Genomic DNA, 14945 nt, shown 5'->3' with positions numbered 1-14945 from the left:
CTAATGTATAACTCATTTATTTGAAAGAAACAAAATAATTAATTAAGATAAATGTAATAGATACCAATGAATGAGTTATATATCAGCTTAATAAAGCTTTCTTAATAAAAAATTTGATACCCTTAATATTTTTCATTAATTTACTTTCAGGATGGTCGCCCCACAATTTTGTAGTGACTGATCACCACCAGCTCACTGCAATTATGGGCGAAACTAGATTTCTATATTAGGAGGACAAAATTTAAAAAAATATATATATTTATATTTTTTTTTTGAGAGATCAAAAATTAAATTTGAAAGGCCTATTTCGTAAAACACATAATTTGTAGGCATTTTAAAAATTATGGATCTTTGGAATTATAAAATGACCTCAATACTTTTCTTTTTTATTTTTTTTATTTTTTATTTTATGACATGTCCACACAAAAAAAGAGGAGAGAAAATTCGAACTAGTAATCTCCACTTCATGAGACGTGTTACATAGCCGATTGAGCTACCCATTTAAAACAAAGGACCTCAATACTAAATTTTGGAACATTCCTCCCAACTATCAAAAATTAATTGCCATTGCCTTCATCTTAATTAACTTCTTAAACTGTGAAAAAAAAAAAAAAAAAAAAAGTAGCTATTAAAATTATTATTAGGCTTATAATTAATTATTATTAGACTTATAATTAATTATTATTAAATTTTAATTAAATGATAATTATAATAGTCAAATAAATAAGGACACAAACAAGCTCCAAAGAATTACTCGGGGTCAATTTTGATATACGTCGGACCATAATCAGGACGTTGATCACGAACTACAAGCCTCCACCTGTCCGAGCATTCAGACCCAAGAATTTCCAATCTCAAAATAAAGGTTCCCAAAAACACGAAGAAGACGAACCTTCAGAAATGCAGGGCGATGAGGCCAGGGCCTTGCTAGGGTTCCCTCCCGATTCTCGCCCTACCTTCTCTCAGGTTCCTTAATGCACACCTATCTCTCTCTGTAAATCCCGCTTATCCCATAAATTTGTGATGCAAAATCAGGGTTTTTTGTTTTGGTTTACACCGCTACGGGGATCAATTTTGCGTTTTGGGGTTGTTTGTGTTATAGTTTGAGACTGTAGCTGAATTACTGGATTTGGGTCAAGTTGATAATTTGTGATTTTGGGGGATGTACAAGTTGTGGTTTTTGGTGCACAGAATTTCTTTTTCTTTTTCTATTTGGTTGATTGGTAGACACTGTGCTGTGACTTATGTTTGTAGGTTAAAGCAGCTTACAGAACGAAGGTATGGGAGTCTCATCCTGACCTTTTTCCAGCTCAAGAAAAGCCTCATGCAGAATCTAAGTTCAAATTGGTAGGGATACATTCGGAAGTTTAGGAGTTTGTTCTTTTTGCTAACTTGCATTGTCAGTTCTACTATTGTTTCATGCATATGATAGATCATTATATGCAAATGTTTGAACCACTGGGGAAGATATTTGGATGAGTAATGCTAGTCTTCACACAAATTTATCACTCCAATTTTACACCGTTTGACGAGACATGTTTTAACTGGCTTTTCTTCTATTTTCTTTTTTTTGTTTTAAATTGGTTGTCATGTCGATCACTTAAAACATGCGACCTCAGCCCTGAAATGGGTGTGAAGAGTAGCATTACTCTATTTGGATATGCTTCGTGGTATCTCTGGGTTACTTGCCAAAAAAAAGGTGCTACTTTATTTAGCCTTTGGGACAATCACTTGTGATCAACAAAAAGATCGACCCTAGATGGAGTGAAGTGGCAGAATTAGAGTTTGTGTGACTTATGTATAGATTTATGAGCAAGTAGAAAACTGGAGTACTTTTTTTGTAAGTGACAAAAGGATGTTATCTTTTTTTCCTTTTTGAATAAAGAATGCCCTACATATGGGAGAAAATCATATGTCATTGTTTATGTTGGAAGAGTATCGGAGCAATCTTTTTATTCTTTTACTTTTTAACCGAAGCAGTCACATAAAATGTATGAATTTCTAAAGCTTTGGATTTTCGTTCACATAATGTTCAGTTTTATTGTATTCATGGAATAACAGACTTTAATATGTTAACTTGTTGCAGATTTCAGAAGCATACTCTTGCCTGCTGTCTGGTAATTCTCTTATTCTAAGAAAGACCAAAGAGTTCAACAAAGTCATGGTTTGCAAACTCCCAAATGGACTATAAATGGACAAACTTGTGACTCTCAGTTTCTTGATCTCATAATGTAGCATAGTTCGCTCAATATGTCAATAAATTACATTTTGAACTTTCGGAATGATGCATTATCTTAACCTGGCACTTTATGCTGTTTCTGCCAAGCTGTTGAAATGAACTTATTTGGCTGAGTTTTTGTGTCATAGTCTCTGTGCTTGTTTTATAATTTGCTTCATTCTTTTTTCCCCTCTCTCTCATTTATTCCATTGCCCCACCGCGGGGTTCCCTTTACCTGTTACTGTGGTTTTTATTATTAGCTTAGCCTTGCTCAAGCTATTCATTCAAGGATTCTGAAGAAGATACATAAGCCAACTCGATATTCTGGGGTATGCATGAGGAGATTTGGACTTGGGAAGGAAGTCCAGTGTGTCAAAGAGGCAAATACATTGTATGACTTAAAATCTCTTCTTCTTTTCCTTGTTGATGCTATTTGCGGAATTGAACTGTCAAAAGGAAAAGCTATTTTATAAAGTTATAGATCTGTCTTTTCAATTATTTGAGTCGAACTTTCATCCAAGTATTCCTTTTTTTTTTTTTTTTCCTTTTCTTTTTCGTGAAATAATTAATATCTAGAAACTTACTGGTTGTTCAACTGCCTATTATATTTGTTTGTATAAGACATATGAGCAAATAATTTTCTGTTGAGATTAGAAGAGTGATAAAACAAAAAATAAATTTTCCATTTCCACTGTCTTGTTGAACTGTTCTGCTTATGATTTTCAGTGTTATGTATAATGTTATCATAATGTGTAGGGCTATTTCAAGATTCTTATTGTACTGTTTGGTAATTTCCTGTGGAATTGGACTCAACAAAACGATGAAAATAGGATGACTTTAGTAATCTGGGATCATTTTTTTTCCTGCAACATTGTTGTCACTGATTATGTATTCTTTCGTGATGGTGCATTCACCCCTTCGCATCAAATGTTCTAAGGGATACTTTAGAACTTTTGGATACCTAGGATCGGCTTCTTCTTTTTTTTCTTTTTTTTTTTCCCTATTTCTTGAAGATTTTTTATTTATTTGCTTATGTTTCAATCATATAATCAGGAAAAAAGAGTAAAGTTTCTACTGCTGTCTTCTTGCCAAATGGTTGAAGAGATGAGCCCCCTTCGGTCCTCAGGATATGTTGATCCTGGCTGGGAGCACGGTATTGCTCAAGATGAAAGGAAAAAGAAGGTTAAATGCAACTACTGTGGGAAAATAGTCAGTGGTGGAATTTTTCGATTGAAGCAACATTTGGCTAGACTGACTGGAGAAGTTACTCACTGTGCAAAGGTTCCAGAGGATATATGCTTGAGAATGAGGAAAAACCTGGAAGGATGCCGTTCTGGTAGAAAGCAAAGGCAGGCTGAATATGAACAGGGTTCTTTAACTTTCCATTCTAATGAGTATAATTATGCAGGAGAAGCAAGTGTTGGTTATAAACAGAAAGGCAAGAAATTAGTGATTGATAAGAAGCTGTTTAGGGGTTTCTCCCCTTTCCGGGCATTAGGATGTGTGGACCCTGGTTGGGAACATTGTATTCCACAGGATGAAAAGAAGAAAAGGGTGAAATGCAATTATTGTGAAAAAATAATTAGTGGAGGCATAAATCGGTTTAAACAACACCTGGCTAGGATCCCTGGAGAAGTTGCATACTGTGAAAAGGTGCCCGAGGATGTGTATCTTAAGATTAAGGAGAACATGAAATGGCACCGTACTGGCAGAAGGCCTCGCAAACCAGATATTAACACAGCATCTACATGCTATTTGCATTCAGATAATGAGAATGAAGAGGGAGAGCAGGATGAAGGGTTTTTGCAATGTATGAGTAAGGATATTCAGGCTATTGATGATAAAGTTTCAGACGGTGACATTAGAAATAATGTCAAGGGGAGGTCTCCTGGTACTAGTGTCAATGGTGCTGAACCTAAACGATCAAGATTAGATTCCATATTTTTGAAATCACTAAAATACCAGACATCCCCACTCTTCAAGCAAGTAAAAGCAAAGATGATATGTGAAAAGAGAACTCGGAAGGAAGTAGTATCTGCTATCTGCAAATTCTTTTATCATGCAGGAATCCCTTCAAATGCAGCAAACTCCCCATACTTCCGTAAAATGCTAGAGTTGGTTGGCCAATATGGGCAAGGTCTGAAAGGCCCTTTCAGCCGACTAATATCCGGTCAATTCCTTCAGGATGAGATCACTACCCTCGAAGAGTATCTAATGGAGTTTAAAGCATCTTGGGCAGTTACTGGCTGCTCCATTGTGGCTGATAGTTGGAAAGATGTGCAGAGTAGGACAATAATAAACTTTTTGGTCTCTTGTCCTCGTGGTTTATATTTTGTTTCTTCCACTGATGCCACTGACATAATAGAGGATGCTGCAAACCTTTTTAAGCTGTTTGACAAAATGGTGGAAGAGATAGGCGAGGACAATGTAGTCCAGGTAGTCTTAGCTTTTCATATTTGATTTTTCTTCTGCAAAGTCGCCTTTGGAATTTGCTTGAGAAGCTGTCTGCTAAGATTTTTCTGTCTAATTTCCATCACAGGTAATTAGTAAGAATACTGCCAGTTTTAGGATTGCTGGGAAGATGCTTGAAGCGAAAAGGAGAAATTTGTTTTGGACACCATGTGCTGTCAATTGCATTGATCAAATGCTTGAAGATTTTCTGAACATAAAATGGGTAGGAGAATGTTTTGATAAAGCCAAAAAAATTACAAGGTTTATCCATAACAGCACATGGTTGGTAAATTTTATGAAGAAAGAATTTACAAAGGGACAGGAACTTCTTAGGCCATCTGTCACGAAGTTCGCCACTAGTTTTTTCACTTTACAGAGCTTGTTGGACCAAAGGATTGTTCTTAAGAGAATGTTCCAATCAAACAACTGGCTTTCTTCCCAACTTGCCAAATCAGATGAGGGTAAAGAAGTTGAGAAAATTGTCTTAAATGTCACATTTTGGAAGAAGATGCAATATGTGAGGAAATCTTTAGAACCAATTGCACAAGCTCTTCAAAAGATAGACAGTGATGAAACTCGGTCAATTTCTTCTATATATATTGACATGTATAGAGCTAAGCTTGCAATTAAAGCCATTCACGGTGATGATGCTCGAAAATACGGGCCTTTCTGGAGTGTGATAGAATGCCACTGGAATTTGCTATTCCACCATCCTCTCTGTGTAGCTGCATACTTTCTCAACCCGTCATACCGGTATCGACCAGATTTCACTATGGTATGAGAAGTAATTAGTATATAAGCACTTTATTGTAATTTTCTCTATCTCCCATCTTTAAGTTTCTACTTCTCTATGATTTAGCATCCTGAGGTGATTCGTGGTCTAAATGAATGTATTGTTCGACTTGAACCGGATGGTAGGAAAAGAATCTCTGCATCCATGCAGGTACTTGTTTGTTTTTGCTTTTTTCTTTGTCTGTCATCCTATTATCATGGGCTAACTAATTTTAAAGCAATTTAGTTGCTTGGTGTTTCAAGGTGAAAATGTTCATTCAGCTGCAGTGGTTGCACATATAAAGCAGTTATAACTGTTCTGGGCATTTTTTCTGTATTTTTTTTTAACCAATTTTCCGTTGTTATCATATCAGATTCCTGATTTTGTTTCCGCCAAAGCTGACTTTGGAACAGATTTGGCTATTAGTACTAGAACAGAGCTTGATCCAGGTGATACTGTTGGCACACTTTATGCAAACTTAATTACTCTAGATTTTTTTAGTAGGCAAAAATTCAGTCATAAAAATTTGTACTGTTTCATATTGTGTTTTATTAGCTGCATGGTGGCAACAACATGGGATAAGTTGCTTAGAGCTGCAACGAATTGCCATTCGAATACTAAGTCAGACGTGCTCATCTTTGGGATGTGAACATACCTGGAATATCTATGATCAAATTCACAGAATAAGGCGCAACTGTTTGTCTCAGAAGAGATGGAATGAACTTACCTATGTCCACTACAACTTGCGACTTAGAGAACGCCAGCTGGGAAGTAAGCCTGATGACATGATATCATTTGATAGTGCCATGTTGGAAAGCATGCTAGATGACTGGATTGTGGAGACAGAGAAACAAGCATTGCAAGAAGATGAGGTACCACTCCGTATTTCCTTTTCCAAGAATTTTTGCTTGCACATTACTTAAGGTTCTGCTTAGAAGAATTAGAACTTCAGTAGTCCAGTAGAATTTTTGAATCCTTTGTCCTGTTTTAGGAGATCCCTTACAATGAGATGGAGCAACTCGATGGAGATGAGATGGATGAGAATGAGAATGAAGAAAATAAACATGCAGAAGAGGTTACATCTGTTGGTGTGGTTGAACCTTTGGATGTTAACCCTTCTGCTGGGGTTATAATCACTGATGATGATGCGCTTGATTTTATTGCTGAGCATTTGACAGATTAGTTATTCTGTATATGGCTCATCAAATTTGGAGTAAGCAGCTATATATGCATATGCAATTATTACCGAGTATTTATAAGTGGTTTGGTGTTACTGAAGACCAATTCTTGTAATTTGTTGTTTAATATGTTATTATTAAGGTATTCAGTTCTTGCCAATTTATACAGACTTGTTTTCAGTTTCTTGATTCTTTGATTAAAATCTATCTTTTGGTAGGTAAGCATATCCCAGTGCTGGCAGTCAACTGCCACAGCCCATACTTTTTTGTCTGCTTCACTATTTACACTCATTTTTCTTTTCCCCTCTCAGCACTGGATATGTTGGTGGCTGGTAGTATCAATATCTTAATTCTTTAGAGTACCATCCAACTTTGGTTTTTTTGGGGCAAGTACTAGGGAGATAGCTCTACTACTTGTGGATGATGTATTGCCAATTTTCTTTTGCTAATGCACAAATTTATACGTTCTTTTAATCAAATTTCTATATCTTACTTTACTTTCAGTTTTTAATCTAATTTCTGTATTCATTCTTATAAAAAAAAATGAAGACAGAAATTAGATTAAAAACTGAAAGTATTCAATGCCATTGCTAGATCCCAATTTTTTAAATAATGTGGTCCATATCTATGTTTGTAGCTGTATTTTCCATAAACCCTGGTATACAAGTGACCCTAGTCCCTTAGTCCTGTTCTGTTTAATAATATTTAAGGTCGAATTTAGTTATATTATTCTGAGCCAGTCACAGTTTGTCCATTCAAAATCTACTTTTGGCTTTGAGTTTGCAAACCATGATATGAAAGCTGAGCTCCATATTGGAAGGATTATGTAGTGGATGTACTCAGGAGGTTATGATGATAAAAAAAAAAAAAAAATAGTAATACTAATGATGATGATGAAGCACTAATAAATCCATCAACAACAGATTTGACATGCTTCTACTTATAACATTTCATGTGGTGCCTACTACAGGTGCAAGAGGAGACGGCTCAGCTTCAGGTAACTTACTTTAATAAAAGTAAATAGTTCTTTTTGATTTGCGTGGGCGTTTTACTTATTAAAAAAAATAGAATTATTTTTCGATTCCTCCGTTTTCATTATCTTTTGATTTAGTTAGTCTTGTTAATTCTCCTCCTTGTATATCATCTATCTTGGTTAGTCACAAATGTACGAGTTGTTAGAACTGGAGTTCCAAGGGCACAGGGAGGAAATCCTGCTTTGATTCGAATCCCTTTCCTTTTTATTATTCTGGGAACAGTTGCACTCGGGGGATTGAATGCTTCAAGGTGATTAACAGTCTCAATTCCAAGGATGGTTATTTTCTTTTCAAGAAAATATTCAGAGGGTTAAATGGTTATATATTTTCTTTTTATTACTTGCTTCTCAGGGCTTATAAAAAGCAAAAGCAGGCATATCCTTCTCACCATCCTTTTCTTCCTTGATGCCCGCCCCCTAGCGGAGTCATGCTGCTTTTGGTGTTCTGGAAGATTATTTAATTTTCTGCATTTATTCTACTTTATAATGCATAAATGTAACTTTGTTTTTCTTATTACCATGTACTGATTTGGTGGTCAGAGTGCAAAATGCAGAATGTTAACATTTCAAGTTAGATTCGACCCCAAAATTTGGTAATATAGATAAATTATAGATATCTTGAAAAGAAGAAAGAAGAAAAATGTAATAATTTTCTCCCTTGTATTGAACATGTTGTCAGTTACTTGTATTTTGAAGGTTTATTTTGGTGGGCTTCTAGTGAAAATCCTTGTGCCCTCCCTTCAACTCTGGATTAGAATCCTTCTAGTATGAAGTATATCATTTGGAATTCAGGATTCGGGTAGGCCTGCTTATTTGGGCTGACCTGACAATTCCGACCCTACCTGATCGGTTTTAGTTGGTTTACGCAGACTCATCGGATGGGTCGGTCGGAATAATAAACAGTTAATTCCAGCACGAACTGGTCAGGGGTTGGGTATCGGGTATCAACCACCGGCAGTATTCAGTCATCAGTACGAGTATCAACTCAATTGGGTCGATAAAGGTCCCACTACTAAAGTCGCACTATTCTATTCCTCGAGACAGCAGTATCAGAATAATGCTGTTCCATGTCAAAAAGGTATAGGATGCCATCATGTCTGGTTATGGCCATTGACTGAATAGTGAATGCCAGCCATTACTGTACTTAAATCATTTGATATTAGCAGTAAGATTAGAAAATGCCGAAAATGATAAAAGATACAAAGAAAATACTGATATCTAGATGATCCAGCGATATCGCATCTCAACATAAGATTTTCATCTTTCAAAATGCAACCTGTGGCTGTGGCTGTGTCATTCTTTCCATCTTTCCTTTTCGAAAGAGAGATACTGCACAGATGTGCGTAGAAATAGAACCCATGTGTATATATAGATGATAGAGCACCACCGAACCAATCTCTAAAACTGCTGAACAATCAACCACTCCAGTGAAAATCCAGGGTGGAATATCCATCTATTTGGCATTTGTCCAATATAGTCGCACAAATTCCAGCGACTTTGAATCGAGCAACATTGATCAAAACACATACACGGACACAGATTACAAGTTTGGCATGCACCTGTTTCTCATCTTGTTCCGACACATAACACAAACACAAACACAAACTCAAATCACGTTTCATATTTTGCCCCTTCCCCCTTCCCTAAGAAATAAGGGCTTCAATACCATATTTAAGTTGCAATTTACCATAAATTCAGTCCAAGAGCATGAAAAGGGTACAGAACAGAAAATGGATAGTGAAAAGATCAAATTGGAAACATGCCCAAAATATTTCAATCATGAGACCAAACCAACCCGCTGCCACATGTAGAGCCGAAAACAACATAACATATAAAGGTACAGAAAATAGAGATACATATTCAAATTGATAGCACTAGCGTTATTCCAATTGTTTTGTTTTCTACCAGCACTATAATTGATACAAATGGTTTCAAAAGTTTAAGACACAAAACTCCAGCCGTACGTTCCTTTCCACACAAAAGCAAATTTATTTATGATCATGCCCTCCATAGTCCAAAAATAGTAGACATATGTGCATACTAGTCTTCATAAACAATGCTCACTTCTCGTAATTCCAGGACCAATACCATGTGACATCATCTTTCAGCGATCATACCTTGTATACTTCTTTAATGTCTATGGAGTTGCTTCAACCTTTTTCTCTTTAGCTTTGCTCCAGTACTTGTAAACCACCAAACCCCACCACGGTGTCATAATGGCCATCTCAAAACCATCGGAACAAGATACTCTCTATTTCAAGTGAAACAGAGAGGAACCATTTCATGGTTCAAATTAAATTTCACAGCATCTAACGATGTATATGTTGCCTACATGCCGCATCATTTACAATTTTTAAATGATGTTACAACTGTACACCATTAAATCTGTAAAATCTAATTTGAAACACGAAATGGTTCCACTCCAGTTCACTTGAAATAATGCAGATCCTTTCAAAACCTTCAACAAAACTATGGATGCATCTTCAATATAATTAATATCCAAGGGCCTTGTATCAAAACAAATCATCATAACCTGATCATGCTGGCCAGCTACAAATGTAAATACATCCACAGGTATGAAACTTGTTTGCGACTTCACGTTCTCAAAAAATAAAAGCTTTAAGACTCTTCCCTTGTGCCTTTCTTAAAATACCTTCAAAAAATGGACTAGGAAGAAATAACTCTAATTAAGCACAATCTGGCAATCTGGCAAGGGGCAAAAGTCTAATGGTCGACTTGTTCTGACAGAAGCTCAGTAGTTCAGGTGCAAACGTTTCAAAATAGATGAATATGGTGAAGAGAGTAGCTTATAGCCACCACGGTGGGGGAGAATTGCACTGGTCTAATAGGTGACCTTACCAAATGTGGGCTTTCTGTAGGATACCAGAGCTAGTTTCCAGCAGATAAAAAGGCAAAAACAAAATAGCCTAACACTGCCTAATCCACAATCTAAAAGTTCCATCTAACATAGCTTTTTTTATATTGTAGTTTTTTCAAAAGTGGCCTATGTTCCTCCAGTCAACAGATCCAATTAAATTATGACAAACTGGTACCTGTAACCATCTTAAGACTGCCACTTTTTAGTACCAAAACTGATCTGATTTTAATCAACCACCAGTTTCAAAACCGTTATCAGCTTTAGTCTCAGCAAGAGTAATGCTAATTGGTTGCCATCCTGAGTGATGATGAATAATCCATTTCTTCACAGCAATGACCATATTCAAGATCTGGAGTACATCACCCAAAGCAAGCTCTTCTAAGCATGATTTCTTAAGAGTCAAGGCTGCTTCATATCTTCAGAACAAAGACAAACAAATCAAATAATTTAGGGGTTAGAAATGTCTCATCCAGGAAAACAAAGTAGCAACAAATTTATTAAACACCTCTACCTGCACTGAGAAGCCATCATTGCCGACCTGCCAGCTGGAGAACTTAGAAACTTTTGTATGCCATCCCATCTTACTTTTGAGTGCTGCGTGTGATTACCACCCATAGGGTTAACACACTTCCACAGTTTCCCATTTTTACCAACATACAACTGCATTGCACCTAAGTTCTGTTTCACTACCATATTTTGCTCAATTGCACACTCCAAGGCCTTTCTTACGTCAGTAGTGCGGTATTTTGGATCTCCATAACGAATGCAATCAGTTATGTTTGCTTCAGTAGGCATAATTTTTTCATTTTTCAGGGTGTTTAAGGCAAGTAGGATAACACCAATAAGGCCTTGCACGAACTCAGAAGGTGATGGACGTCCTTGTGATCCCCAGACACCATTACTAGAAGCAGTGTTAGCAACCATTGGGGAGGAGGCAGGTAGAGAATATTCAGAACCACGGGGGTACCTGTTGTTCATATTATCATGGTGAAATGTTTGGCCATTCTGTAAGATTTGGCCATTTTGAGGTACATTTACGCGAGCTGGATATGGAGATTCAGTCGATCTTGGCCGCCTAAACTCTTCTCCAGTTCGCTGATGAACATTAGGAGGAATTTGAGCATAGCTGGGGAATTCATTGACATTTAGCCTACCCATATCAGGCACATTTGTGTGTGCTGGAAAATATCTAGGGCCATCAGGCCTGAGAGGAGTTGGCTGAAAACCATGATTATGAGAGTTAGAATAATGCAAATTGTCCTGTCCAAAAGAAGGTTGCATATGGGGGTTGTTTGGCCTCAAGGGAAGAGGATATTGATTTTGCGGATTTCCTACAAAATTATTGCCATTACTCCCAGAAGCATCAGAACTGCCATGAAAGAAATTGGAAGTAGACCGACTTACAGAAAGTTCAGGTTCATTACTGCCAAAGAATTCATGTGGGGCTTTCTTAAACTGCTTTGCTTCTGTATAATCCGGTTGGTAAGTGTAATCACCGTTTTTACTCTCTTGAACGGATACTGGCACGCTTGAGGCTCTTGATATGCTCGGGTCATTTGTCGATTTTCGGTTATATTTCCCTTTGTGTTTGTTATCACCACCAACCCTTCCAGTACTAGGAGGTCTTTGATTTCCCAAAGAAGGGCTTTCAGAATTGATGGGTTGGCTTAATTGAATGGGTTCAGAAACTGGGTATTGTGACGTTTCTTGATTAGAGGTATGGTAACCGTTAGTAAACTGTAACTGTGTTGACTCACCACTTGAAAGCGGGGGTCCTCCAGCAGAGAGGCTCGTCCAAAGCCATACAGTCTTTGCTGCAGCAACTAGGGGAGCAGACGCTTTCTGCGGCTGTGCTAGAAGAATATTATACCTTCTCATGCGCAGCTGATGGAGTGCATTAGAGAAATCCCTGTCACCAGAAATCAGCATAAAGTTTGCGGGAGCAGGGTTGTCTACTGCCCAGAACAGCATGTCAACTAAAATCTTCTTGTCACTCGCATCTTTCACACCTGTTACACACATTCACATGTCAATGAAAATGAATACACATCGAAAAAACACAATCTTATCTTCTAGTCCATCAGTAAGTTTTAAAGAGTTTGCCAGAAAAGAAGACAATGAAAATCGTGGATAGAGATATTCAAAGTTATTTGCAACACAGGGTTCATAGACAAAATAGAAGTGCAATTAACAATTCTTGAAAACAAGTACCGAACAAAACATGAGCCTCTCTGAACGGCAAGAAAAAGAATAAATTTAGCTAATGCCTCCTAATCAAAATTAGTATTCACGTAAATAAGAGTAAAATACCAAATCCACCTTAAACTCAATCTTCGCTGGACACAACGAAAACGAATCAAATTCTTATTCACAAAAAAAAAAGAAAGAAAGAAAAATCGATGCAAAAACCGAAGACGGAAGTCAAAATCTCAACCCTAAATCGCAAAATTAGGGTTCATTCATATAGACGAAACGAAAGCGCCGTTAGGAAGTTACCAAGAAAGCAATAATCGAACACGAAACATGAGACCTAAAAACAAACAAGCGGAGATAAAACCAAAACCCAACAAATATACAGCCACATCCATCGACAATAAAGAGGCAGAAAAGCTAAATCAAACCACGCTCAGAGCAGATCTCTTAGAATCCAAAGTCACAAAAAAAATATTAATAATAATAACAATAAAATACGACGCAGAGATCGCAGATCTGAGAGAATCCGAAGAAATATCGCAGTAGGGTTAGAGAAAGAAGGGTACCGGCGGGGACGTGGTTGAGGGCGATGCCGGTGCTGGAGAGCGCGTGCTGTATGGAGGCGGGGATGCGGTTGGTGTCGCCGTAGGCGGAGATGGAGACGGGCCCGCAGTACATCATCTTCACGAGCGCCGAGCTTATGTTCTGCGCGATCGAATGCGGGTCGCACCCCTTCGGCACCTGGCAGTTCTCTATGTCCCACCACACCGACGTCTTGGCCCCCACATACTGCGCCTCCGCCATCGACGACGTCGTTCCGCTCACATCCCCAACCATCCTCTGCGTGCGATTATATTACAGCATAAATCAACCACTCGCTCGATTTTGCAATTCTCTCTCTCTCTCTCTCTCTCTCTCTAATCTTTCTTCTGGTAGTTGAATTGAACGGCGATTCTTCGCTTCTTGCGTCTGTCTATCCACCGCTGTGTCTTTCTGTCTTGGAGCCTCTGAAGCTACTTCGTCTAACCTTTTTTTTGAGGAACTACTTCGTCTAACCTAGTGTGCCATCCAAGATGACCATCTTCTAAATGAACGGGCCCACGGGAAGACCACCGCTCCAGATACGGGCGCGTATAAGTTACTCCCTGACTTAGACCCCTTCATTCACTGCATTTTGGTCTACAAATATATCTTATAATATTATAATTTCATTTTGTTGACATCTTTACCATTATTACACCCCTAGTATTAATTGAGTAATGTTATAGGTCTTTCAAGAGTCTCCTTAGAGTCTTAAGAGTCTTTTTAGAGTCATTTTAAATGTGATGTGACTTTTTTTTTTTTTTTGATATGTCCGCACAAGAGGGGGAAAGAGGATTCAAACTAGTGACCTTCGCTTCATTAGGCGTGGTCCCAGCCGATTAATCTACCTCTTAGGGACTTTTAAAATCACTAATATATCAAAAGTCAACAGATTACATCTCAAATTTAACGATAATTTTGAAAGTCACATAATATTTGGAATGACTCTAAAAGGACTGTAAGAAGACTTATAGCATTACTCGTATTAATTTCATCTTGCACGGTAATATTTTGATTTTGATTTTATTGTATTTCTTATTTCTAGTGCCAATAGGCCCTTATTAAAAAAAATTAAAAAAATAAAATTAAAGTATTTATATAGGGTACAAATTACAATTGCAGTAAAGACATTAGATAGAATTTTAAATTTTTGTTTAGGATGCTTAACCCTGCCGGCCAGCACCTTCTTTTAGTCCAATTGGAATATATGCCCTATGTCGTGTCCGTTGGTGTGCTTTTAGCATTTAGCCTTTAACTTTTACTCGGCAATTTAAAGTAGGAAGATTGGTGGCACAAAAAAGGTATATATCGATAATAAAGAGGCCTAAGTAAAGTTGGATATGAAGTCACCGGAAAAGCTCTACCAAACCCACCCCTGGGCCTCGCCAGCTTTTCACTACTACTTTACCTTTCATTAAACAGTGACAACAAATTCTTTTTTTTTTTCATGGCGCCGACTAAGTAAAGTAGACTAACATCTATTGGCTGCTTCAAATTGTTAAACTATTATTGTTCCCATGACTCACAAAGTTTGGTTGGAGCCATCACTTGATTGGACCGACCGAGGTTTCCTGCGGTTGATTGTTTGAATTGCCACTCAGGACTTCCATAAAATTCGCGTAGGTCTCGAATTGACTAGA

General features: G+C 37.5%; 3 protein-coding genes across 7 annotated transcripts; 2 read left to right on the top strand and 1 right to left on the bottom strand.

Annotated features, from left to right (window-relative positions):
- The first annotated feature begins 785 nt into the window (after positions 1-785).
- Positions 786-8315, top strand: LOC132172438 (Chaperone DnaJ-domain superfamily protein). The gene is made up of 6 exons (XM_059583946.2): positions 786-966; positions 1255-1347; positions 2087-2117; positions 7590-7616; positions 7777-7903; positions 8005-8315. The coding sequence occupies exons 1-6, from the start codon at positions 901-903 to the stop codon at positions 8057-8059; spliced, it is 399 nt and encodes a 132-aa protein (XP_059439929.2). The 5' UTR covers positions 786-900; the 3' UTR covers positions 8060-8315.
- LOC132172436 (uncharacterized) lies at positions 2087-7840 on the top strand. 4 transcript variants are annotated; one of them, XR_009439139.2, is made up of 10 exons: positions 2087-2117; positions 2479-2609; positions 3272-4654; positions 4758-5444; positions 5529-5612; positions 5815-5890; positions 5997-6313; positions 6433-6654; positions 7590-7616; positions 7777-7840. XR_009439139.2 is itself a non-coding variant. In XM_059583939.2 (9 exons), the coding sequence occupies exons 2-8, from the start codon at positions 2550-2552 to the stop codon at positions 6622-6624; spliced, it is 2799 nt and encodes a 932-aa protein (XP_059439922.1). In that variant the 5' UTR covers positions 2087-2117; positions 2479-2549; the 3' UTR covers positions 6625-6654; positions 7543-7603. The 4 variants fall into 4 exon arrangements, 3 of the variants coding, with proteins under 3 accessions (XP_059439922.1, XP_059439921.1, XP_088368607.1); XM_059583939.2 differs by lacking the exon at positions 7777-7840 and having other exon boundaries at positions 7543-7603; XM_059583938.1 differs by lacking the exons at positions 7590-7616; positions 7777-7840 and having other exon boundaries at positions 6433-6806.
- A 1145-nt stretch (positions 8316-9460) lies between the features above and the next one.
- LOC132172785 (Putative endonuclease or glycosyl hydrolase) lies at positions 9461-13809 on the bottom strand. Of its 2 annotated transcripts, XM_059584355.2 has the most exons (4): positions 13290-13809; positions 11935-12539; positions 11042-11748; positions 9461-10946 (listed from the first exon to the last, which is right to left on the bottom strand). In XM_059584355.2, exons 1-4 carry the CDS (start codon positions 13558-13560, stop codon positions 10760-10762), a joined length of 1770 nt encoding a protein of 589 aa, XP_059440338.1. In that variant the 5' UTR covers positions 13561-13809; the 3' UTR covers positions 9461-10759. The 2 variants fall into 2 exon arrangements, with proteins under 2 accessions (XP_059440338.1, XP_059440337.1); XM_059584354.2 differs by having other exon boundaries at positions 11042-12539.
- Positions 13810-14945: the final 1136 nt, after the last annotated feature.

This window comes from Corylus avellana, chromosome 1 (genome assembly GCF_965113065.1).
Source record: "Corylus avellana chromosome 1, dhCorAvel1.hap1.2, whole genome shotgun sequence".
In the NCBI taxonomy this organism is placed as follows: Eukaryota; Viridiplantae; Streptophyta; class Magnoliopsida; order Fagales; family Betulaceae; genus Corylus; species Corylus avellana.
Note: the sequence above shows the minus strand (reverse complement) of the source record. Positions and strands in the feature narration are given on the sequence as shown.